This window comes from Phyllobates terribilis, unplaced genomic scaffold (assembly GCF_046119375.1).
Source record: "Phyllobates terribilis strain yellow unplaced genomic scaffold, ASM4611937v1 Scaffold_2__4_contigs__length_985480577, whole genome shotgun sequence".
Classification (NCBI taxonomy): domain Eukaryota; kingdom Metazoa; phylum Chordata; class Amphibia; order Anura; family Dendrobatidae; genus Phyllobates; species Phyllobates terribilis.
In genome coordinates, this window is record NW_027362762.1 from 468908400 (window position 1) to 468934116 (window position 25717).

Genomic DNA, 25717 nt, shown 5'->3' on the forward strand with positions numbered 1-25717 from the left:
CCTCCACGTACACCGCTTGACGGAGGAGGAGTTGCGGTACGGGGAGGAGGAGCCAGAGGACCCGGACGGGTCTGAAGAAACATCATATCAAGAAAGAGCAGGAGGAAGACGCCGTTGAGTGCGGCAGAGCAGGAGCTGTAAATAGTTACCCAATCGGGGTATATAGAAACTGAAACTGTTGCTGCTAAAATAGTCCCCGTTGGGACCAGGGAACTGTTTACCCGTTAACCCCTTCATCCTACAGGCTGAGGACTGTGAGCAGCCATTCCCTACCCTCTACCTGGCCGAGGACTGAGAGCGGCCAACTTTCCCTGTATATAGTTGCGCGTCCTAAAGCGCCCCCTACCGGTTTTATAAGAAAACCAGATTTTTCTAAGAGACTGTCGCACTTTTCCCGGACACACGTTGCACAGTGTCCGGAGGAGGAACCAGAGACAAGAGAAGTCTACGAGAATGTTTATATAAAAAAAAAGTTTTTATATATATATAATGTTTATATGTTTTATATGTTCATATGAAAATTTTGTATGTTTTGGTGTTTTATGTCTTTACAGCCCGAGGACGTGCTGTGATTTACCAGGGGGGAATGTAGCACCCTGAGGATTCGGCTGCTACAGGGGTATTGCACCTCAACGCAGAGGTGTGATATTCCACTCCCGGGTAAGGAAAGAGTGTGGAACTGAGCTCAGATAGACTGCATGCACTACATACATCCCATTCCAGAGGAGCAGGCCGACGGTACTCCCACTTAGAAATGTGCAGGTACAACCGAGCCTGTTCCTGGCTGGAGTGGGAGGGGGGTGGTACATCCCATGTAGTGTAGGGGCAGATAGGGGGAGCAGTCTGGGTAGTGATAGGAGCTCATTGGGTGCTGGTCACCTGAGCTCACACATAGAGGGATATATAAGGAGGGCACCAACTTAGATCAGGGTCAGACGCTGAGAACAAGTCAGTTGGAGAGGAGAGAGAAGGAAACAGCAGCCCTGGAGAGAGAGAGAGTGGAGCAGAGAAAGACCCAGAGGGGGAAGACTGAAGGGACCCAAGAACCCAAATTAGAGCACCGGGTGAGGAGTCAGCAAGAGGGTACCGGAACCCAAGCTGGTGGGGGCAAAGACATTCCCCAGCCAGAGACCGGAGACCGTGGGCAGTGTCTGTCACGGTCACCCACCACATTCACCCCGAAGGCACACCACATGAAGGGTCAGGGAACCCAGGGCCAAGGGTGTCCCAAAAGAAGGCCCGAGGGAGCTGGACCTAGGTGAATCACTGGTGGGGACGGCTGAAGAAAGGACAGAGGGAGAGCTCAGGGCCACGCTCTGGACTTGTTTGGGGGTTGGCCGGATCCAGGACCTGGTGGACGCAGCACGGCTCGGGTGGTCACTAGCAGCTGGAGTGACCAGTACAACATCAGCAGTAAGTAAACACCCTTAACTGCACAACCCGAGTCTGTCTTCATTGCCGGCTGCATCGCACCACCACAACCCCCATCCTCTGCGCCTGTCCCCTCTGAGGCTATACCCCTCCCGTTGGGGGTTATCTCACCAAGCTGCGCACCCACCATCAGCCTCAGCGGACCCTGCAGCAGCGGCGGCCACAGTGACCGCATCACAACGGGTGGCGTAGTCGACACAAAAGAACTTTAGTAACATCTGTAAAGCTGCCACATAACACTTAGCTTGACGCCCTGGGCACGGGACCGGGTCACAGCCGCTCGGAGACTACAACCCCCCATCTGATCCGGTGCCGGGTATTCCCCTCAAAAAGGAATATGTCCCAGGGGGCGCGTCAGAAGCATTCCGCAATCTAATGGCGGCAGCCATCCCTCGGTACTTGGTCCCCAGCCACCACTATTTCTCCCGGTGTGCCGTCCCCGCATTACATTAGCACGTGTCCCAAAACATTAGCCGTGCCCTCAACAATGCAGTTACCGGGAAAGTCCACCTAACCATGGACACGTGGACAAGTGCTTGTGGGCAGGGACGGTACATCTCACTGATGGCACACTGGGTTAACATAGTGGAAACCGGGATCCAGTCGGACCTTGGGACGGAACACATCCTCCCGACGCCAAGGATTGCGGGCCCTAGGTCAATCAGGGTTGCCCCCACAGTCTACAGCTCCTGCACCTCATCCTCCTCAGCCTCCATCTCCGAAATGACCACATCAGTCACAAGCTGGAAGCGCTGCAGCACTGCCTCGGCCAAGCGGCAACAGGCTGTGTTGAAGCTAATATGCTTAGGTGACAAACCGCACAATGCTGAAGAGTTGTGGACAGCTCTGAAAGAGCAGGGAGATCTGTGGCTCACACCGCTGAACCTACAGCCAGGCATGGTCTTGTGTGACAATGGAAAGAACCCGGTGGCGGCTCTGAGGCGAGGCGAGCTCACACACGTGCCATGCCTGGCCCATGTGCTTAACTTCGTGGTTCAGCGGTTTCTCAAATTCTACCCAGCGCTGCCGGATCTGCTTGTTAAAGTACGCTGCCTGTGTGCCCATTTTAGAAAGTCACCTACAGCTTCCGCCGCCCTTGCCGTGTTTCAGCAGCCTTTGCAGCTTCCGGCTCCCAGACTGGTGTGTGATGTCCCTACGCGTTGGAACTCTACACTGCAGATGTTGGGAAGGATTTGTGAGCAGAAGAGGGCAGTTGTTGAGTACCAGCATCAATAAGGCCATCGGTATTCAGTTCAGACTGCACATATAAGACCTCAGGAGTGTACATGGATGTCAGACATATGTACCATCCTCAAAAACTTTGAGGACTCAACCAAGATGGTGAGCGGCGATGACGCCATAAATAGCGTCATCATCCCGCTTCTCTGTCTTCTGAAATGCTCTCAGCTGAGGATGCATTGCAGGCGGACCACGATGAGATGGAGCAAGGAACCATACAGGGTGATTACACACAGCCTACCTCATCACATACCAACGTGGATTGGGTGACAATGAGGAAGAGGTGGAGGAGGAGGAAGAACAGAAGCTATAGATGGAACTACCTGCACAACTGTCATACCATCTGTTCAGCGTGGATGGCCAGAGGACAGAGAGGAGGAGGAGAGCATGGTCAGTCATCCTCTTGGTGAGGACATGGAAGTCTTGCCTGTTAGCAGTCTGGCATGCATGGCTGAGTTTATGTTACGCTGCCTTTCCCATGACGCTCGTGTTCTCAAAATTTTGGGTGACAGTCATTACTGGTTGGTGACACTTCTAGACCCACGCTACAAGGAGAACTTTATATCTCTTATTCCTGAGGCGGACAGGTCTACGAAAATGGGGCAGTACCAGAAGGCCCTTGTTGCAGAACTATTAAAAAAATTCCCATCTGAAAACGCTGGTGGCAGAGGTCACAGTTCATTGGACAACCAAGGAGTACAGGCGAGAGAGACACAACTCCAATCCAGCAGAGACAGGGGAACACTGTCAAAGTTCTGGGAGAATTTTCTAAGCCCCTCCCATCGCACAGGTCCTGAGGTGCGGGGTACTCTCAGAAGGAGTGCAAAGTTTGGGAAGATGCCGAGGGAGTACCTTGCCGACCGTACCAACGTCCTCCGTGATAGCTCTGTGCTTTATAATTATTTGGTATCCAAGCTGGATACGTGGAATGAACCGGCTCTCTACGCCTTGGATGTCCTGGCCTGCCCTGCTGCCAGCGTTTAATCAGAGCGGGTTTTTAGTGTCGCTGGTGGAATTATAACTGATAAGCACATCCGCCAGTCAACTGAAAATGCTGACAGGCTGACTCTTTTAAAAATGAACAAGGGCTGGATTGGGCCAGACGTCTCAACACCACCGTATGATAGCAGCGTAACATAAACTCCAATCCAGTGTCTTTTCTTGGGAGGTGTATTTCCATGCACCTCTTCACATTGTTTGGCTATTTGCTCTTGTCCTCCTTCTCCTCATCCTCATGCTCCACCATATCACCATGGTGACCATGGTCTGTGATGCAACACCCACATAATTTTTTTAAAGGGTGTTTATGATGCACGTAAAAAAAAATTCTTATACAGTATGTTCATGTAAACCCCCCAGGGGTAAATGTTTTTCAGCCCATACACTTAGTGCATGGGCATTACAAGTATAGGAGACCCACTCCTTTCTAATGGGAACAATTTTTATGAGGCCTCCACATCTCTTCCAAGGGGCATTGGAGTGCCTCCCAATTTTTGGCAGCCCTTGCATTCACTGTATAGGCAAACACAATGGGAGACCCACTTTCTAATAATGGGAACATTTTTTTTCAGGAGGCCCTCCTCTATGTCTCTTCCAAGGGGCATTGGAGTGCCTCCAAATGTTTGGCAACCCTTGCATTCACTGCATAGGCAAACACAATGGGAGACCCACTTCCTAATAATGGGAACATTGTTTTCAGGAGGCCCTCTGACCTCCACGTCTCTTCCAAGGGGCATTGGAGTGCCTCCAAATATTTGGCAACTCTTGCATTCACTGCATAGGCAAACACAATGGGAGACCCACTTCCTAATAATGGGAACATTGTTTTCAGGAGACCCTCCTCTAAGTCTCTTCAAAGGGATATTGGGGTGCATCCAAATTTTCAAAGTGGTATTGGGGTGCGTCAAAATTTTGGGTAGCCCTGCCACTCACTGCATACGCATTAACAGTATAGGAGACCCACTTTTAAGTAATGGGAACAATAAAACATATCCGGCTGATGGCTCTCTACGAATAGTGAGGGCCGACTGCTGGCTCTTTAAGAATAGTAAAGGCCGCCTGATGGCCCTATAAAAATAGGCTTTGTGACTTTCAGAGTCACTCCTTCATAAATGAAACACGATGTGTCTGATGATATCTCACACACCACATGGCCAGATAAGGTTGTAAAATATTAAAATGACATTTCCTGGTGAATGAATTTGTCTTGGTTGAAAGCAATACAAAAGTGCAAAAATGCATCAAAAACGCTAAGTGTGAACATAGCCCAAGGTGTGGAGCAGTATTTTTGTTTGTGGTTATTTATTTTGCTTTATATACAAGTCATTACCCTGGAAAGGATGTTCCTTAACATATTTCCCAGGAAAATCCATTTTGGTTTTGTGTTTGTATGTTTTATTGTGAGTCCATAAAAGTGGTGTAATAGCTCTGACAATGTTGTTGACAGCAGTGACCTGAGAGTCAGAAATGCTTCCAGGGGTCTTCCCCATGCTGTTCCCATGTCATTTGAGCACTGTTCCCATCGATTTGGGCAATTTTTAGGCCCTCTGCAGACCGCCGAGGGGAGCCGCCTGAAAACTGCTCGAGTTTCCCATAGACTTACATTGGGCTTGTTGCTCGGGTCGAGCACCCGAGTATTCCAATTCCCATCACTACTGGTAATGTAACACAGGGTAAGATGACAAACAAGGGACGGGCAGCAAGAAAAACAACTTAACTTATATTCAGCAGCAAAGATACAACAATGGCTCCAAGGTACAGAACTCCAACAGCGGCTCCACCACACCAAGTTAGTGTGCAATAGAATGAACGCTATAACCGACGGTCAGCTGATGGATCATGTGGCTGTTCAAAGGAAGGTGGCAGTGGTTCCAACCAACATCAGCTGACTGGCCTCAAAAAGCTGCCAGTAAGAGACTAACATTAACCCTTGCTGGACCAAAGGAAAAAAACTACTATTTAAATTCCAGCATAACCAGAGCTGCCATGAATCCCCTAATGATTTGTGACACTTAACTATAGGATAAGTCATCAATATAAAAGTAGTGAAGCAAAGCTATAACCTATGGTGCAATACTAGCTATGTATTCCTAATCTTGTAAATCTTGTTTCCTACATAGCATAGAGGGGCGCAAAACAAAGTAAGGGTCGTGATCATTTTGGTCCCATATTTTTTGCTATGAGTTATGCAAACCTGCAAAGAGCTTTACCTTTGCTCAATTATAGCAAATTTAGCAAAAAGTGAGGGTGACAAGATAAAGCCCCCATTCTGTCCTACAAAGGATGAAAAAGGAAAGGCAGGAGGGTAATAACAACCACTTGCTCATCTGGCACAGTCTGTTGCAGAGTGATAGAGGTGAAATTACTGACAAATTGTCACGTGTCAGCAAATTGTTGCTAGTGTCAACCTATTCTCACAAAAGCCAATTGTTTTTCCTCTTTTCAACTCACCCTATAGCTTTATGCAAGACTGTAGTAACCACCATGATCATTGGCTCTTTGTGAGTAAAGTTCTCTTAATTGAAATCTTTATACACCAGCATTCATTCTTCCAACATCCTTGAGAAAAGAACTAGCCTACCACTAAGGGGCATTAAATCCTACTGTATTTAGAGGGGGATGCCATCATAGATGAAGTCTTGTGAGGTGTTCAACACCCCTTGCACACCAACCCTTCATAAGTATCCCATCTATAAAAAGAGCATGAAACATTGAGAGTTATGCATCTGACATGTACAAAGGGTGGGCTGTACAGTAATAGGCCTAGATTTCTCAGGGTCATTAAGCAATGGAGGACATGACTTTATGATGGGGTCCACAAACTTCTGCAGTTTTGTCTCTACAGTTATATAAATTTAAGAAAGGGTGATTCTCCTTTAGGAAGAAAGTATATGATTGTGCTTCGTGTTTTATTGTGGCAAGTGGGGATTTAGAAACAAAACTGTAATTCCCTCACCGATTTCTCTTTTAAAAGGTAATATGTCACCCGGATTTAACCCCCTCCAAAAAAACTATTTATATTAGCATGTAGTTCTTTCAAAGACAAATACAGCAATACATTTACCTGGCCAGCTGAGAAATCAACTTCTGTATTAATATGCAAATGGCTATGTCACTCCAGCTCTATTCCCCACCCAGTGTTGTCTCCTCCTGCTTGACTGACAGCTTTCATACTGTGTGATGTCAGGCAAAGGAGATGTCAGTGAAGCAGGAGGAGGCGGCGCTGGGTGGGGAATAGAGCTGGAGTGACAAATGTTTCAGATCTACAACTAGTTATTTAGCCTCATTTGCATTTCAATTCAAAAGCTGATTTTTCTGTAACATAACAGCTGACTGGTCATGGAAAGGTATTGCTGGACTTGTCTTTAAAAGAGCTACATGCACATATAAATAATTTAGGGTGTGAAATCCCACTAATAGGTTCCCTTTAACTTCCCTTTCACTTGCGCTGTTTTAATGATTTATCTACAATTATTTATTTCGCTATTACTTGTATAAATGATGCATGTACTATTGTATATGTTATTTGCTTGATATTGCCATTGTATTTCTGGTACTATGTACTGCTATATGTTTATGGCATTGAATTAGCTGTACATTAGCTGGGCATGGTATACTTTATAAATTGTTACAACTTTGATTTCGCGGTTGAGGAGTCAGATGGGAGCTGAAGCCAAGTAATGGCAGGCTAATTTTAACTAATAGAGGAGGTTAGACCTCTGGTAGAAGACAGGCTGTGCTTTGGAAGTAATAAACTTGTTGCCATTCAGCTCATCCCTTTGACATTAATGAGACAACCATTTGACACAGCTTAGAGATTTTTGCAAAAATATAAAGTAATACAGCACTTAGAAGAGTGGAATGGACTCTTCACTCTACCACTCAGTGGGGTACCAGCTCATAGACCTCCATTTATGATAGCTTCCAATTTATATCTCAATGACATTCTCCGGAAGCCCAAAAGTGAGTCTCTACCATGCTAGTCTTGACTTATAGCAGAAGAAAACTGGTCATAAAAGAAGGCCACTTTGGATTACAATTTATCGGACTGAAGCCAAAGCAAGATCATCCAAGCTTCTTGGATTAAGGCCACGGCCCCACTATCAGTATTTGGTCAGTATTCGGTCAGTATTTTTTCTCAGGAGTGGGAGCCAAAACCAGGTGATGAACAATCAGAGAAAAGGTATAATAGAAACAAGTCACCAGTTCTACATTTATCACCCACTCCTGGTTTTGGCTCCTCCTGAGAAAAAATACTGACCGAATACTGACCAAATACTGAAAGTGGAACCATGGCCTTAGACTTACCAGAGGACTCACAGTGTCTTGCTGTACCGCGTCCATTTCTATTTGCTTAAGGATACAGGTTCCCTACAATGGACACCAGTACACAGAGGAGCCTTACTGAGAAATCAGCATTTCAGTTCATATGCAAATGAGGCTGTGGATCTGAAGCCTCTGTCACTCCAGCTCTATTCCCCGCCGCCTCCTCCTGCTGCTTGACTGACAGCTCCTTTGCCTGACGTCACACAGCAAAAATGCTGTCAGTCAAGTAGTACATCCATTCAAATGCTGATTTCTCAGTAACATAGGGATGGACTGGCTATAAATCAGCATTTGAATGGATGTGCAAATGAAGCTGAAATGCTTTTGACATTCCCTGCACAGCACTGATTTCTCCTACTTGACTGACAGCTCCTTTGCTGTGTGACTTCAAACAAAAAAGGTGTCAGTCAAGCAGAAGCATATCCAATCAAACACTGATTTTTCAGTGATGGAGGAAGGGTCATGGCCCCACTATCAGTATTTGATAGTGATCAGTATTTGGTCAGTATTCGGTCAGTATTTTTTCTCAGGAGTGGGAGCCAAAACCAGGAGTGGGTGATAAATGCAGAATTGGTGACTTGTTTCTATTATACCTTTTCTCTGAATCTTTCATTATGTCTTCCTGTGCTGGATAATGTAGAGGGATGGACTAGCACATAAGCAATGCTAGCAAACATTACGATTTCGTAAAAGGTTTTCTGAAAGCAAGGAACACTGACTGTGAATGGGTACAGCTTGACTTACTGTGGGCGAGTCAGTGCTATGTGATCTGCAGAATATAAATACCTCTACTAAACTATTAAATCAATCCTACTGAAAACATTTTATCAAAACGACAAATAAGAACTCAAAGCAGATTTATAATAAATAACATTTTGGATCATTTAAGTATTGTGAAGTGTTATGTCATTGAAATGCTAAACAGTTTTGTCAGACATTGGAGTATTATTTAGGTCCTATAAAAATCATGGCTTCGTAGAAAACAGTATGGAGGATCATTGCTTTTGGAGACTAACAGCTACTACAAAACTATGAGGCATTGAGGGATTGCTTCTACTTAATAGGGTATTCTCATTTCAGACAGGCAAACTCTGTTCTCAAGATAGGTGTTGGTCCATAAAGAAAATGTATGCCATTAAAGGGAGTCTGTCAGCAAGTTTTGGCTATGGAGTATGAGAGCAGCAGGATGCAGTGAAAATCTCCTGCTGATAAAACACTGATTGTATTGAATCCACAGCAAGCTTCTGAGCAAATGACACATATCTGGAATCAGGTTCTCTGCCCTTATATCATGTTGCTCTCAAATTACATAGCAAAGACCTGCTGACAGATTCCCTTTAATTTATGAGGTGAGAATGCCCCCTTAAAGAAAGTGTTCAGTCATTTTTTCAAAAATTAACTTTAAGGTAGCATCTAACAAGGGTGGGATTCCAGTCCATCGATCAGGTCAGTAGTCTTTGGTCACTGGATGGGAGCTTTTGAATCTCTTACCATCTGGAATACCCGATTTGGCTTTTGATTAGCTGGGCTGGGGTGACGTCATCATTGTGGTGTGATGCACAGATGATATCGAGTCATTCCAGCTAATCAAAAGCTGCTCAGAAGGTAAGAATTTTCTAGAGCTAGCAGCCAGAGACTACTGACCTGGCCGATGATTTGGATTCTTGTGAATCGATCCGCCCATCTCTAATGACCACAGCTTATCTACAGTGTCTACAGGGAGTCTTGGGTAGTCTGAGACACACCTCCCGTCTCTTCATTGGTTCAGACTGCTGCATTCTCCCGCCCCCTGTGGTTCTGTATCTACAGATTGGCTGGTATGTATAGACACAAAACTATCAGAGGCTCATCTGGAAATCAATGCACCTAGAGCTGATCTTTATTACAGGGCAACATTATTATAAAATACTGATTAATAAACCACCGGCATGAAAGGTTCTACTTATATTGAGGAAAACTTGGAGGATTGCTTTAAGACAAACCCAATACTATATTGGTTTTCCTATTTGACACATTTATGATATAAACATATGAGAATCCTCACATTTCCAGAGAAATGGGGTTTCTGGAGTAAAGACAGAGCGAATATTTTGAAAAAAAAAGGTTGATTTTCCAATATTCTACTTGACAAAACAGTAGAACATGAAAGCAATTACTGTCTTGTTTGTTCATAATCTAACATATTATAGATAATCAAAAATAGTCCACTTTTCTAGCCAAGATTGTGAGATGAATAAATATCAGAAAACATGATTTACATCAGGCTAATCTTGCACGAGATTTGATATATTTATTTATGTGCTGGAATTTGGGAAGCTGAAATTGCAGTGCAATGGGTTAATCCGATAAGATGCGGTTTTGTTGAGTTGTTTCATACCCGGATCAGTGGGTCCCTGAGCATTTCCAGAGCACCTCTGTACTTGATTGACAGGAGATATTTGTGGTGCGTATTAAAAAATAAACAAGGACAAGACACTTCTGAAGGCGGCTTGTAAGATTCGGTATAGGGCGGCCTCCTTGATAGGCAGCAGCAAGATGCGACATTTGCTATTCAGAGACAGATGCTTCTGTGTCATTTCAATGACCTCTCTGCTTTTGCCTAAGTAAAACTTTACTAACTGAAGGTTCATCTAGGTTCTGTATGTTGTTTAATGTCTCTGCGGAAATCTATCATGTTCTGTAATATACCAAAGACACAGCCTTAATAGTTGTCATAGAAAAGTGACCAAGTGCGCTAATCCTGATCTCAAGACATCTTTTGCTATCCTTGGAATTTCGATACACTATTAACAGCTGTAGCGTTCTATCAACAGGCGACTATGTTAATTAAAACAGCGGCGAGGAAAAGATGGCTTGCAGCACAATTAATTCGCTCAAAAATAATAACAATAATTCATTGTAATGTACACCAGATGTCTGATACACCTGTTCCTTCTGCTAATGTGGGATGATCACTTTGAATGGCGGCTAGGCTTACTAAACCAAAAGTCTAAACATAGCTACTTGTCCTTACATGTTACTCATAAAACTAATGAGTAATACCATAGCGCTCTATATAGAGGTAACGTTTTCTCCTTTTTCCGCTATGTAACACTAAACATTTATAATTTGCCTCACCATATTATGGAATGCCGTACTAATTTTCAGCATAGTGCGAGAGAAATAATTTATAGACAAGGGGTTTTCCACAACTGATGAATCCCAGCTTAATCAATGTAACATATAACAATGGATACTGCTCTCCCGCAGTGTCACCTTTCCAGCGATGTCAGTGTCACTGCTCCCGGAGGGTGGCATTGTTGTGTTATATACCTGCTGCAGCCAATAAGTGACCACTGTTTAGCTGCAGCTCGTCAATGTTCCGTCAGGGCCCACGCCCATCAGGACAAAATAGTGACGGTTGCAGCCAAACAATGGACGCTCACTAGCTGCATCCTACGAGAACATCGCTGGAATGGTGCTACTGTGGGAAGTGAATTTTCATTGTTTTTCATTTAGTAGAGGTACTGAATTGAAGAAGAAGGGATTGGCCATTAGTTATTTTTCCAAGCAGAATGTAATGAATTAAAGCTGTACTGTGATTGGTTGCAACTATTTTAGACAGTTTCATAAAACTTCCTTATATGCTTTTTTGCTTTCGGGGATAATAAGAAGCAGTCTGCTTTTCTCAAACATGGTATCACTTTGTCTGTAGAATGTGTCTGATACTACTTACTCAGATCTACTCACCTGAAGCTATCCTACATCACACACAGCTCAAGGTCAAGAGGTACGCTGTTTTTTTTAAATATCAAGTCTTCTCTCCAACTCCTTTATGGAAATTGTCTGCAGAATCAAGCGGAGGTGCCCATGCTCAGCCTCTGTTTCCGGCTGACAATGAAGCTGAGCATGTGCACCTCAGCTTTATTAAAGACCTCCGTTCCAGAAGTTTTGGAATCCCATTCTCTGGATTTTTGGGAATAGTTATTCCAATGGATACTGGATAAGTTGCAAATAAGTTGTTAAGACGGAGACAAAGGCTTCTGCTTTACAAACATCTTATGATTTTTGCATGGTTTGCACAGATGCTGGGTTTTACCGCCATCAGTTTGGAGTGCATCAAGGGGCACTGCTGTAAACTTAGACTAATTTCTTGATTAAACTCTTACTAATTCATATATATAAATCTCATGCAAAGAATATGTGCTTAGCCTGACCCTTCAGTCATGTACTTTACTACATCTTTTTCTTATTCTTGCTAGTGTACAGAACAGGTAAGGGTGGGGGAAGGAGGAGGAAAATGAAAGACTAACAAATGACTGCAGAATCAGATCACATTTGTGATTTTTTATACAGTATGACATTATGACATTATAGACACGCATAGGCCTGAATTAGAGCTGTATACACAAAATCGTGTATAAAGTTTAAACATGATTAATTTATCACTTTTGTATATTGGATGCATCAAAAAATCAAAAAATTGCTCCAATGGTTATTCTTAAAGGGAATCTTTCAACAGAATTACACCCCATCTCCACCCAATCTAATTATATGTGCAGTTAGCTCTTTCAGAGATAAGTCCAGCAATAAGTTTACATGGTCAGTCTGTTCCTCCATTATTGAGAAATCAGTGTTTCAATTGATATGTAAATGAGTCTGTAGCTCTGAAGCCTCTGTCACTCCAGCTCTATTCCCACCCAGTATTGTCTCCCCCTGCTTGACTGTCCGCTTCTTTTCCTAAAGTCATACAGCATAGAGGCTGTCAGTCAAGTGAAAGGACGCGGCTCTGAGAGGAGAATAGATCTGGAGTGACAGAGGCTTCAGATCTAAGGCCTTGTATACATATCAATTGAAACGCTGATATCTCAGTAATGGAGGAACATACTGGCTATGTAAAGGTATTACTGGACTGGCTTTTGAAAGAACTAACATGCACATATAAATAGGTTGGGGGTGAAATGTTGCTGACAGTTTCCCTTTAAATGGCCATAAGAAGAAGAATACGGCAACGAATAATTTCCCAGTGTTGTATAAACTGTAATTACACAAATAATTATGCACAGTTCAACTATAATGTAAATAGAATTCAAAACATATGACAAGAGTGAACAGATAATATGAATATTAATTGTATAATATTTTCTTGAAACAATCTCAGCACTCAGTATTATAATTTCACACAGGTCTGACCTTCATAGGTAGAGCGGAACCCTTGAGCACTGACTGCGTAGTCCGACACCAACCACAGAGTTAGGCGGTTTCCACTACTCACGATTGGAGCTGGAAGATGAAAACCTGTTAACCTACGAAATGAAAAAAGACAAAGAATTAACATTTTAAGCCATGACCAGCAGAGAGAATTGTAAATTCTTTGATAGCATATAAACCAAATTTTATGGCAGATTTCCCACCTGTCTTTTCAATTTTATTAATACTATAAACCTTCAGATAACTGGCTTGCTTATAATATCATCTTTATTTTAGGCATAATACCCTCTCATTTCCCATATTGTATTATGTGCAGAATTAAAGTAAGAGTCAAGTTAAGCATTAACATATGGTAAATGTTCTTTAAAGGAAAAGTGTCACCGCTCACAAAAATCACAGCATTGTTATTATTATTATTATTATTATTATTATTATTATTATTATGTGTCTACTGCTATGTTTGATTGCTGATTGTGAGATTTCTTTTCCATAGAGTTCAATGCAACAACATAATTGTTTTTAAACGTTTGTAATGTACTAAATGTATAATGAAATATTTCCTAAAGCTAAAGACATACTATTTTACTTTCTGATAGGATGGGTTACCAATATAATATATATACCTATTTATGATTTTGCAATTCTGTGAAAATGATATACCAGAATTAATGAGAAATTCCACTCATAGTAAATGTATTTCTGCAATGTGAAATATTTCTTCTGGCAAACTAATAAAATAGACAGGTACACTCCTGAAGCTATATGCTCCATGCAGCAGGCGCCAAAGCTTCATCAAAAGTTATAAATGTTTAGCTATATACAAAGGCTAGAACTAGCAGCAAAGCAATAAGTAACAACAGACATTGGGGGATCTTTATTAAATTATCTGCAACAGTATTCCGTTTTGTGCAAAAATGTTCAACCTTTTTCAAGGTCATGCTCCATTCTTTAACAGTATGAAAAGACCCATTGCTGGTAAAGATTTGCAATAGCTGGGGGCCCTGTTGGAGCTTTTTTCGGAGCCCATGAACTTCAAGATAAACCACTCAATATCAGTCTTATTAAATTCCACCTATACTGTATAGTAGCCACCATCACGGGTCGGTCTGGGCTTTTCCCAATGTTGTCAACAAGAATAGTATAACATATAACGTTTTCTTGCTGTCACATATTGGCGAAGCTTAGACAGGCCACATGTAGCTCAGTGCTGTCTGTTTGTCTCTGTTAGGACTCATTGTGCTACAGAACCTTGCTGTGTCATGGCGGCCTATAAAAAAAGTTACACTTTCCCCATTCATCATTAGTCACTTATGAATATTTTTCTTTCTTAAAGGTTTTTTTCCACGAACAAAAATTCATTTTAATCAATGGCTGTGTCTGACTGTGCAGGAACATGGTCTGATCATACCACATCTCCTGAGCAGGTGAGGAAGCAAAAGAGTATACAGACATTACAGCATGGGATCACAGCTGATTCTTTCTGTGAGGTAAAACATTGTTTAAAAACAGGCAGGGAAATGTTTTACCTCACAAAAAGAATCAGCTGTGATCCCATACTGTAATGTCTGTATACTCTTTTGCCTTTTTAAGCATCTTCACTGTTGGCCCCCATGCACAACAGTAATTTGTGCAAAAAGAACAATGGTGGACATGTTTAAACGGGTTGGCCAGGGTATGTATATATTATCAATATGTAGGGGACCTGATTTTGTGGCACTTACTAATATATAAGTATTACAAGTTCTCTCCCTGTATGTGTTAGTGCAGCATTTCTTACAGACAGTAGAGCACTTCTGTTATCAAAATGGCTACTGATGGAGGGACATGTGACCACACCTGTCCATCAGTCTCATCCAACTGAAAACCTTCCACCTCCCATGGAAAAGCTACTATCCTACTGGGGGAGACTAATGGACTGGTCTAGTCACATGTTCCTCCACCAATAGCCATTTTGTGGACAGGAGAGCTGAGCAGTCTGAGAGGAAAGCAACGCGAACAGTTGCAGAAGGGGAACCTGTCATACCGATACATCATGTCACCAACACATTTGTTAAAATAAAGTGGGCAACATGTATAATAATTTTTGTGAATTAAAAAACTTCTATTAGCCAAGACTCTTTTTCTTGACACTTTTTGAGACTATTGAAGTGTATGTAAAAAGTGCCTTGAAAGTTTCAGGAAAAAGATGTATCTTTGTACCATGTCAGCCAGTAGATAGAAAAATATTAAGATTTGAGAGTCCTCAGTGGGTGATACCTTTTAATGGCTAACTAAAAAGCTGGTAATAAATAGTAAGCTTTCCAGACTACTCAGGTCTCTTCATCAGGCATAGTCTAACACAAAATCTGAAGAATCACATATTTACACACAAGGCACAAGAATAATACAATAGATGAGACAAGTGACATGAAGCAGTCACACTCCTTATCTATGAACTGCTCCAATATTTATGGCCACAACTCTTTCTCCACCCCTCCCATACTCATAGTTCTGCTTCACGTCACTTATCTCATCTATTGCATTATTCTTGTGCCCTGCTGTGTATAAATATGTGACTCTTCGGATTTTGTGTTATTCTATGCCTGATGAAGAGACCTGGGTAGTCTGGAAAGCTTGCTATTTATTACCATCTTTTCAGTTAGTGTTAAAAGGTATCAACCACTGAGGACTCTCAAATCTTAATATTTTTGAAAGTTTCAAACACACCTGCTTCTTTTTCTTGGTTCTTACTTTTTACTGTAAATTTTAAGTAAATCTCTCCACTATGGCCATGGATAAAGAGGACAGTCAAAGACAAAGTTGGATATCCCTATGATTATGCTGACAAGGTCATCCATGGCTTTCAACTCACATTGCTTGTACTTGCAGTCTTACAATTTGGAAGCTATTTTGTGTAAAATTGCTGCGGCATGATGTCACCATGACCTCTAGGCTTCTCAGTACTATAATCTTCCTGTATTCACCAAAGGACAAGTATGATTGGTGCAGTAGATATAAAATTCCATCTAGAATAAGCTGTAAAAGAGCAAGAAGTTTGGGGGGGATCTTCAACTACATTGTGTGCACAATTATTATGAATACTTTTTTTATTCAACAACTACAGTGCTGTCGGTCAATCCAAAAGGTTAATAAACCTGAAACCTGAGTATCTAAGTGAAGAGGTTTTGCCTTATTTTTTTCCCATCTAAATTGTTTATTTTCATGTTAAAGAGGACCTTTCTCTAAGTTTTTAATTTTTTTTTAATTTGGCCTCTTCTTTGCAGTGATATTAGCAATAAAGTATTTGGCATATAATGAATTTGCTTCTTAAGTCCAAGTCTGTGTTATTAGATACTTTTCTCTGGGGCATGTACTCCTCCCTGTCTGAGTTGCTAGCTGATAACTACCACTTGGACTTAACTAAAGTCAACACAGTAGGTGCCAAATATTTGATCGCAAATATCTCCGCAATAGAAAGATGAAATTAAAAAAAAGCAAAAATGATTTATTCTGCTCAGCAGCCACAATTACATCTTGTATCCAGTTCAACATGCAAAATTTAGTGAAAGGTCCTGTTTAATTTGAGAATAAAAAAAATTACACAAAATGTACAAAAATTAATTTTTGACAATATAGCCACTCTTCACAGTCATAAGCCTTCCATCCATGGAGTCTGTCCATTTCTTAATCTGTTGGTGATCAATTTTTTGGACAGCACCAACTGCAGCCTCCCAGTCACTGTTTATAGAGGTGTACTGTTTTCCTTTACCGTAAATTAACTATTTAAAAAGGGCCCACAAGTTCTCAATAAGTTTTAGGTCAGGTGATGATGGGGCCATGTTATTATTCTTTAATCTTTAGGTCTTTACTTGATAGCCAAGTGGAATGCTTCCATGAATGCGATGGACCATTGTCATGCATAAAAATCATGGTTTTATTGAATGATGCAGACTTTCTCCTGCACCACTGCTCAAAGAAAGTGTCTTCAAAAAACTGACAGTAAATTTGGAAGTTAACTTTGTGTCCATCTTCAACCTGAAAAGGTCCAACTTGCTCATCTTTAATAAACCAGCCCATAGCAGGACTCTATCTCCACCTTGCTGGTGTCTCACCTGCAGTGGAGGTCTATATCCATTACTAATCAATCAATGGGCCATCCATCAAGAGTCACTTTCATCTCATCAGTCCATAGAACTTTTGAAAAAAAAATTTCTTTAGATATTTCTTAGCCCAGTCTTGACCTTCCACCTACTGTGTCTTGTTCAGCGGTGGTCAGGTTTCAGCCTCTCTTACCTTGGCTATGTACTGAGAACTGAACACCTTGGACTTCTGAGAAAGAGTTGTGCCCATAAATATTGGAGCAGTTAATAGATAAGGAGTGTGACTGCTTCATGTCACTTGTCTCATCTATTGCATTATTCTTGTGCCTTGTGTGTAAATATGTGATTCTTCAGATTTTGTGTTAGACTATGCCTGATGAAGAGACCTGAGTAGTCTGAAAAGCTTACTATTTCTTGGTCCAGTCTTGACGTTTCACCTACTGTGTCTTGTTCAGCCGTGGTCAGATTTCAGCCTCTCTTGCCTTGGCTATGTACTGAGAACTGAACACCTTGTACTTCCAGGGAGGTTGCCGTTCTGGAATATGTCAGCACTGGAGGATAATGGATTTACATATTATTTCTTCTCAAATCTTTGGCAGTTAATATGCATCTTTTTTAACACATTTTTTTGCAACCCTATTGACAATTTGCAACAAAACTTTTGATGGTTCTGTGATCACGCCCCAATATCTTTGAAATTCCAGGAGTGCTGCATCCCTCTGTAAGACTTTTAACAATGTTTGACTTTTCAGAGTCAGTTAAATCTTTTTTGGCCCATTTTGCCTAAGGAAAACAGGCTACAAATAGTTTCTGGTTAGATAGCCTACATACAGACTGTGACTGGTATTGTGATATTTATATTCATTTTGTGGTAGAAATAACAACCGTGGAGGGTATGTTGTTTGTTTGTTTTTTCTTCTTTTTATTGCATCTTTATATGTTGGTCTTTGGTAAGACCTTTTAAATTTTAAATATTAAAGTTTTGGTCCCAATTTTGCTGGATTCTTCTGAGGAAAACAAGCTGCTTAATAATTCTGCATTCTTGATTATGCGTGTTGGTATCTTGATATCCTTAGATCACACCCTCCCTCATTACACTAGTACACATCACCTGATATGTTTCATCCAATAAGGTTTCAAGTACTGTATATACAGCTTGGAGTTGGAAAATCTGCATAAAAATGATGATATGGAAAAAATACTTACTTGGCTAATAATTGTGCACACAATGTATATCAGCTGACCTGGTTATGGTAACTGTACTTATGGGAAGGCCTGAGAGAGAAGCTCTTTGGTAGGGTCATGGATGCCGTGGATCTCAAAGAGTGGCAGGCCCGAGTGTGTTACACCTTTACTGCTGTCTGACTGGTTGTTGCATGTCAGGCAGCTGTAAAAAATTGGGACATCTATGAATTTGAAAGGAAACCTAATCGACAAGTTACCTGTCTCCTATGGTGATTCCTGTAGGTTTACATTTTAAATACCTGTGTTACTGTTTAATTGATTGTCTAGGAATTGGAGGTATTTTTTTCACAAAAGATGAATGTGGTGGAGCTGTTGTTAAAACAGTAATGCTTTTATTTTCCATTGTAAAGGAAATCTGTCAAGAGGTTTTTGCTACCCCACTTGAGAGCCGCATAATGTAGGGGCAGAGACCCTTACTCCAGTGATGTATCAGTTACTGGGCTGCTTGCTGCACTTTTGATAAAATCCCTGTTTTATCTGCTGCAGATTTACCAGTTCTCTGAATGCTGAGCTCTGGGTAACCCACCCACACCACTGATTGATGGCTTTCAGTGTACACTGTGTACACAGGTTTACTTGTCACCTAGTGATTATTTCCTGCTGATAAAACAGTGTTTTTATCAAAACTACAACAAGCAATCTAGTAAGTGATACATCACTGGAAACAGAGTTTGTCTCTAAATTATGCTCTCAGATTGGGTCGCAAAAACCTGATGACAGATTCCCTTTAAAGCTTTCCCTGCCTTTGAAAGACATGTCCATATCCCGGGCCTGGACAACTGCTTTAACAACTGTAACAATGCTACTCACTTAAGAGCAACATGAGGTATCACAGGAACTGTTTCTATTTAAATGCCCGGCTGGTTTATTGCAGTCCTCATAAACCACATCACAGGAAAACTTAAATACAGCCCTTTTCCGGCTGAAAGTGAAACTTGAAGTAGCAAGTCCATTCAATAGTGTTAGTTAGCCCACCTGGCTTAGAGTACAGCTTCTTAGTCCTTTAGCAAAGGCATTCAATCCAGGAGATCTGCACACCTCCATAAATAAAGCCATATGTGAGACAAACAGGTCTCAATTTACAAAGTGAACCACACTGAGGGGTGGAGATATGGTGAGCAGCCGTCTCTCCCAACTTTTTAGCTGATTACAATCAAACTGTCTTGGCCGATTAACCCCTTTTAGTCCTATATGTGCTAAGCATTTCTACAGGTTTATCTCCCATTTACTAGGAGTCCTAAAGCCATTTTACACAACTAAAGCAAATTTCTTTGTGGTTCTATTTAGCAATCTGTGATTCTATAGTTTCGATCACGATGCTTGGGGCTAAGTGTCCATCACACATCTGAAAGTCATGAATAGTTAGGATTATATTGCTTCTATTTTAGAATATGAAACTCTGTCATTACTGCTGATTTATTACCTTTCTAGACAATATCTTCAATTTACTGTAATAAAATTTGGATTCCTTCTGTAAAATTTAATGTGTACGGCTGCAAAGGGGCAATTGGCCATAAAAACTAAATGAAGGGGATCTCAAGGTCTCAGCATGAATGGCCAGACAAATTGTCAAATTCTAAGTGACTGAATGACTGAATGCTCAATGTATTCAGCTCAGGAAAGGGAATGGGATATTAAAATTGAAACTCCCAATCCCTGCTACCCCTATCTAAAATGACAGAAGAACACCCTACAATAATTTTGTATAGCATGTGGCCCATGTTTTTTGGCTGCCATCCTGGCTGCTTGTATATTATCTTTGTGAGCAGCAGAACAGTGTGGGAATCAGTATATGTATTAACGCTTTTTTAAGCTGAGATCACTTAACCTCACCAATAATTACAGAAAGGATTAGAAAGCAGGAGAAACAAATCCTTAGGGATGTGAAAGACTGTCTGAAATGGCACTGATTGAATTATGTACAGCACGGTTAAAATCTGCATTCACAATCTGTCATCTGCAAGGGTTCTGTGATCCAAGGAGAGCTGGAAGTTTCTTGATATTGTTGTCTGACAGTGGCAGCTATCAATGTGACAGAGCTGGATAATGCATTGTAATGCTAATTCTCTTCCTTCAAGGTTCTGAAACTTGAAATCACCAGAACGTTCTCATTTGAATACATGTTGTGCAGAGCAAAGGACAGTGTATACTAGAGAAGCCATACATAGCCACATATGGTTTATCGAGAAAACCATCTTGCTGTCCGTGTGAATTCTAGCTCTGGGTAGTTTTCAGCCTTTAGATCTTAAATGCTTATATCCTTACAGTATATTTCTTGTTACATGCTTTATTTCCTTTTCTTTCCGCTACAGCTCTGATAAAGATAGCTACATCCAAGATCCCAGGCCTCAATGCAAAATCTGTACCTCCCACCAGCCATCTGCCATTTATCATGCTGTTGCCTTTTTACGTGCCAGAGGGACCTTTGGACATCCTAAGGCACCATGAGAATGGAGCAACTGCTACCTCTGGATCCTCTACAGTCATGATCCTGCCCAAATATTGAACAGCAGTTAAATCATTGTCAAATGATGATGACAACTAAAATTATTTAATGTCACTGCATTTCTAAAGTAACACAACTGCTTATGTATAGCTAAATATCCAAAGGTACGCAGTGTTTTCTAACTCCAATTATCTGGTGTGCACAGCCCACCTGTCAAATGTAGACCATATTGCCATTAGGAGTGGTCTCCCAATCATCTAGTGATAAACATGCTTATCTTTGTCTGGTGGCTACTTACATGTGTTTTCCATGTCATAGAGAAACATCACCCCTCAATTATCATCCTACGCACCTCCCTTTTTGGTAAGAAAACCTACAAAAGTGAGAAAACCTGTTTTTTTTATATCTTTTCTTACTTTATAGAGTGTTTCTAGCCACTATATTCTATATTAGGCTTGTTTTAAGTGCATTGTTACCTTTTATATATTACTAAATACTTATTGTGACTACTTTATATATTTCTTTATCTTTTTTATTATTATTATTATTATTTTTACTCACTTCTTTGCACCATTTTCTAGCAGCTGCTTCCTTTGATCTATCTACCTTTTTGCTAATTGATATCACTAGTTTTGAAGCAGTGCCTGAATTGAATCCTCAGCCATGCACACACTGACATTATAGGAGCTGAGAGCACACAGTGTTAGTGTGTGACGATGCTGCGGCTGCTCCCTACAAAGAGGAACACATACTACAGGTGCATCACATTAAATTAGAATATCATCAAAAAGTTAATTTATTTCAGTTCTTCAATACAAAAAGTGAAACTCATATATTATATAGAGTCATTACAGACAGAGTGATCTATTTCAAGTGTTTATTTCTGTTAATGTTGATGATTATGGGTGAACACTAGTCAGGCCCCACTGTAACTAAAGACAATAAGGTAAACAAACAAAGGGGATACAGTTAGATTGAGAAGAAACTAGAGAGATAATGCCAACTGTCATCCAAGGGAAGTCCAAGAAGAAACTAGACAACTACTAGTACTCCAGGCATGGACAGAGGAACATAGAACTATCACCGGCGACTCTCTGGAGACACTGAGAGTTTTTAACTACCAAGCAAGGGTGTGTCAATTAACAGCAGGAGATGGAGGTCACTGCTGGGTCCTAAAGAGAGCAGGATATCACTACACTACAGAGATGAGAAGATCAAGAAGGCATCTCCAATGACAAGCACAGTGACCTTTTATAGCCAGATCCAGAACGACTGTCTGTCACACTTGATACACCCATGACACCACTACTGTGATCCGGTGTGCATGCAGAGGCCGCTTCAAACATGAGAGAGATGAAAAAACACCTGCATAAACTGACACTGTGCAGGATGTGTGCTGGGATTCATCTAACCTAACAGTGTGGTCCTCAGACTAGAAAAGTTTGTTCATCCCTCATCTATATAATTTGTGTTGTGGCTTGTCCAAGTCAGGAATATATAATTAAAGAAGCACTCCCAAGAATTGTTTTAGAACAAGGCTCTATACAGTAGATTTACATTATTAAAGTGGTTTCCGGTTAACACATAAAGCTCGTGCAATCCGTAGACTCGGACTTGAATTCACGTAAGAAGGGGACATTGGAAACTGGTGAAAACTGTGATTGGTATATTATTACACTTATACTACATTACATACACATTTAGGCTGGTTTCGGGAATAAAAAATTTCTAGTGCAAAAAAAATAAATAAAAAATTTGTCCGCGCTCACCTTTCAGGGTGAGGAGCTTTTCACTGCCTCGAACGGATCAAGCCAGAGCAGCTGAAAGAGACCAGGAAAAAAAGGAAAAAAGGGGATCCAGCGAAAAAGGCTTCCTTATGGTAAGTATAAAACGTAGCTTTTACTTAGCGATTAAAAAATGCTCCAAACATTTTGGCAAATGTGCAAATACAGAGGTTAAAACCTACGCGTTTCGACACTAGGTCTTAATCATGGTCAAATTGTTCTGATTGTGATAGATCAAATACATAGACCACGGTAAAAAAAAAGGGGTGTAACCCATCGTGTGCCCATTACCCAATCAGAAACTGCCATTGGTATGCTGTTATAAAAGTGGAAAGATACATGTCAAATATTAAGCATTTTTTAATCGCTAAATAAAAGCTAAATTTTATACTTACCAAATGGAAACCTTTTTTGCTGGAACCCCTGTTCTCCTTTTTTTCCTAAAAAATTTCTTGGGAGTGCTTCTTTAAACTCACTGGGCCTAGAGTTTGGTACTAATGTCAGTTCTTGGGATTATGGGAAGCACTGGCTAATATTTTCACCTGATGCCTTTAAACAAATCAGAATAACTGTTCCTGAAGGAAAAACATCAAATTAACACTTTTTTGTTCTAAACCATTTCAATTAAACAGGGAATACCTTAAGTTTGGGCTGTTTCTTGTCACCAGAGACTGGAAGAATTAGAGCAAAAAAAATGTAGATGAAAAGAGTTTCATGGAGTAACACAAATGCAATTTCTATAGGAGGCAATGAGAAGTCCTGAGTGGATGTAGTAATCAGGAAATGTACAGAACTTCATCAATTTTAAAGTATCTATAAAAGGAGGTTCCATCTATCAGAGTATGAACAAGAGTTCAACACATCTAGAGGAAGATGCACGATAACTAATATTAAAGATTAACAATCAATAAGGGTCATGAAAATTACACATTTTTATTTCATATGCTTACTATATTAATGACTAATAAGCTTCTACTGAAGAATCAGCGCTCACTGGAAAGAGAATATGAAATGTCATACCATATGCTTCTAAAAGCAACAAGCGTTATGCGAGTCATCTGGAAGTGGTATAGTCTCGTTTTACATAGGAATGAAAAACAACTATAGCAAAAAGCTATGTATTCCCAAGTATGTAATCCCATTTAAGACATATATGGCATATCCATAGACTATGCCATAAATGTCAGGTAGATGTGGGTCCCCGGCACAAAATTAATGCAGAAGTGTCTCCGTATGTGCACAGGTTTTTTAATTCACTTACATGGGACTCACGGGAATGGCCCCAAATCAATGGAGACGCAAGTCAGTAAGACATTGTTGATATTCCATAAATGTCTACAGTGGGAAATCTCTTTTAAAAAGATATATGCACATATTTATTTATTTTTATTCCTATTATTTGTGTATGCAACTTCTATACAGAAATCCACAATTGCACCCTATAGAAAAAAACTTTGAAGCTTAGTTCTGCCATCATGTCTTAGACCCTTCCCTGTGCTTACTCTTCTGCTGTCTGTATTTTACCACCAGAAGGATGAAGATAGAATCGTGTTACCCATAACTGTATGATCAGACTACAAAAATGGTTTGTTTGTAGTCTGTTACCATGGAGACATACAGATATGCAGAGAAGCTGTAAGTACAAAATCTTTTGATTCGTCTAAGACTATTTGCAAAAATGCTTCATTTCTTTTACATGTGAAGTATCAAGAGATTCTAATGATTCAATTCTTCTTTACATTTATGCATCTGCTCAAAGAACAAAATGTTTTCATTTCTCAACAGCAACCAAATGTTTCATTATTTACGCACTAAGGATTTGACAAACAGTTAATTTTACAAAGATATTTATGCAAAAATGTATTTTTATACTGTCCTGACAGCTTTTGTGGACTTGAGAATATTGCTAATTTACAATGAACCAATTTCTATTATATAGTTTTAGTAACACAATTAAACTTGCTACTTGCAATTAGCAAATATTCACCAGTACTTGGCGAAGTTTGTCAAAACAGAACAGTAGGCGATTGGCAAATATAGCTTTCCTACATCAGTATATACAGACCTAGGTTCAGTAGCTGCATTACTCATTACATTGATCTTATTCACTTCCAGCAGGGTGATTTACAATATCACAAACAGCACATCATTATCAAGCACATGGTCAGTGTTTACACCGACCAATCGGCAGCACTATACTACTGCCAATCGGTAAACATTTACTGAATGGCGGTCATTTAGAACCCTGTTCACACATGCACTCAGAGCAATCTGTAATGCGTCTAGATTGCTGTTGTTCTCGGCAGAACAAGTCCTGTTTATACAGAACGATGCACTGGTGAGAACGTTGATCTTTCTGTAAAAATCAAAAGATCATTTCACCTGATGAACGAGTGTTTTGCTTATTCATTGGGAGATTTACATTAATAGAATATAGTGAAATGAGAGTTCCTAGAAAAACTTGTTTCACAATAATCATTCAGTGTATATGTAGCTTAATTCATATCCTGCACAACCATTTCTAGTATCAATCCAGGAAAGAACAGTTAGAGATTGACAGAATAAATATTTAGGTGGTAGATGCAGAGTAACTTTTCCAAGATAAATTTTTCTCAGCACATTATGGAGTCCATTGCTAGAAGAATTCTTTTCAGCAGGCAGAAAAATGGCAGTAGTTGGGAAGAATGGTGTTCCATCAAAGAATTGTCATTTTACATGTCTGTAATTTATTCATATATCAATTTGTCATTAAAGCACCATTCAGAGGTTTTTTTTAATTTCACCACTGGAGTGGTGCAACTAATCTTCTTTGGCCCTAATATTATACTTACCAGCCGCCGTTTTCAGGTACTCCCGGCGCTACTCCAGTCCCGTGCTGCCATCTTGTAAACACAATTTCTGACTGACCGGAAGTCAGAGGTAACAGTCACAATCTTTCAAAGTAAGTCTACGAGAGCCAAGTTCTGGCTGTTATAGGC

General features: G+C 40.7%; 1 protein-coding gene across 2 annotated transcripts in view; it reads right to left on the minus strand.

The window, feature by feature from the left end:
* CSMD2 (CUB and Sushi multiple domains 2) overlaps positions 1-25717 on the minus strand; it is a 1528443-nt gene that overhangs the window by 1153734 nt on the left and 348992 nt on the right. For both annotated transcript variants that reach the window (XM_073665735.1, XM_073665736.1), the window contains exon 3: positions 13168-13280. In XM_073665735.1, coding sequence (XP_073521836.1) covers positions 13168-13280 — 113 coding nt within the window. The remainder of the gene's footprint in view (positions 1-13167; positions 13281-25717) is intronic.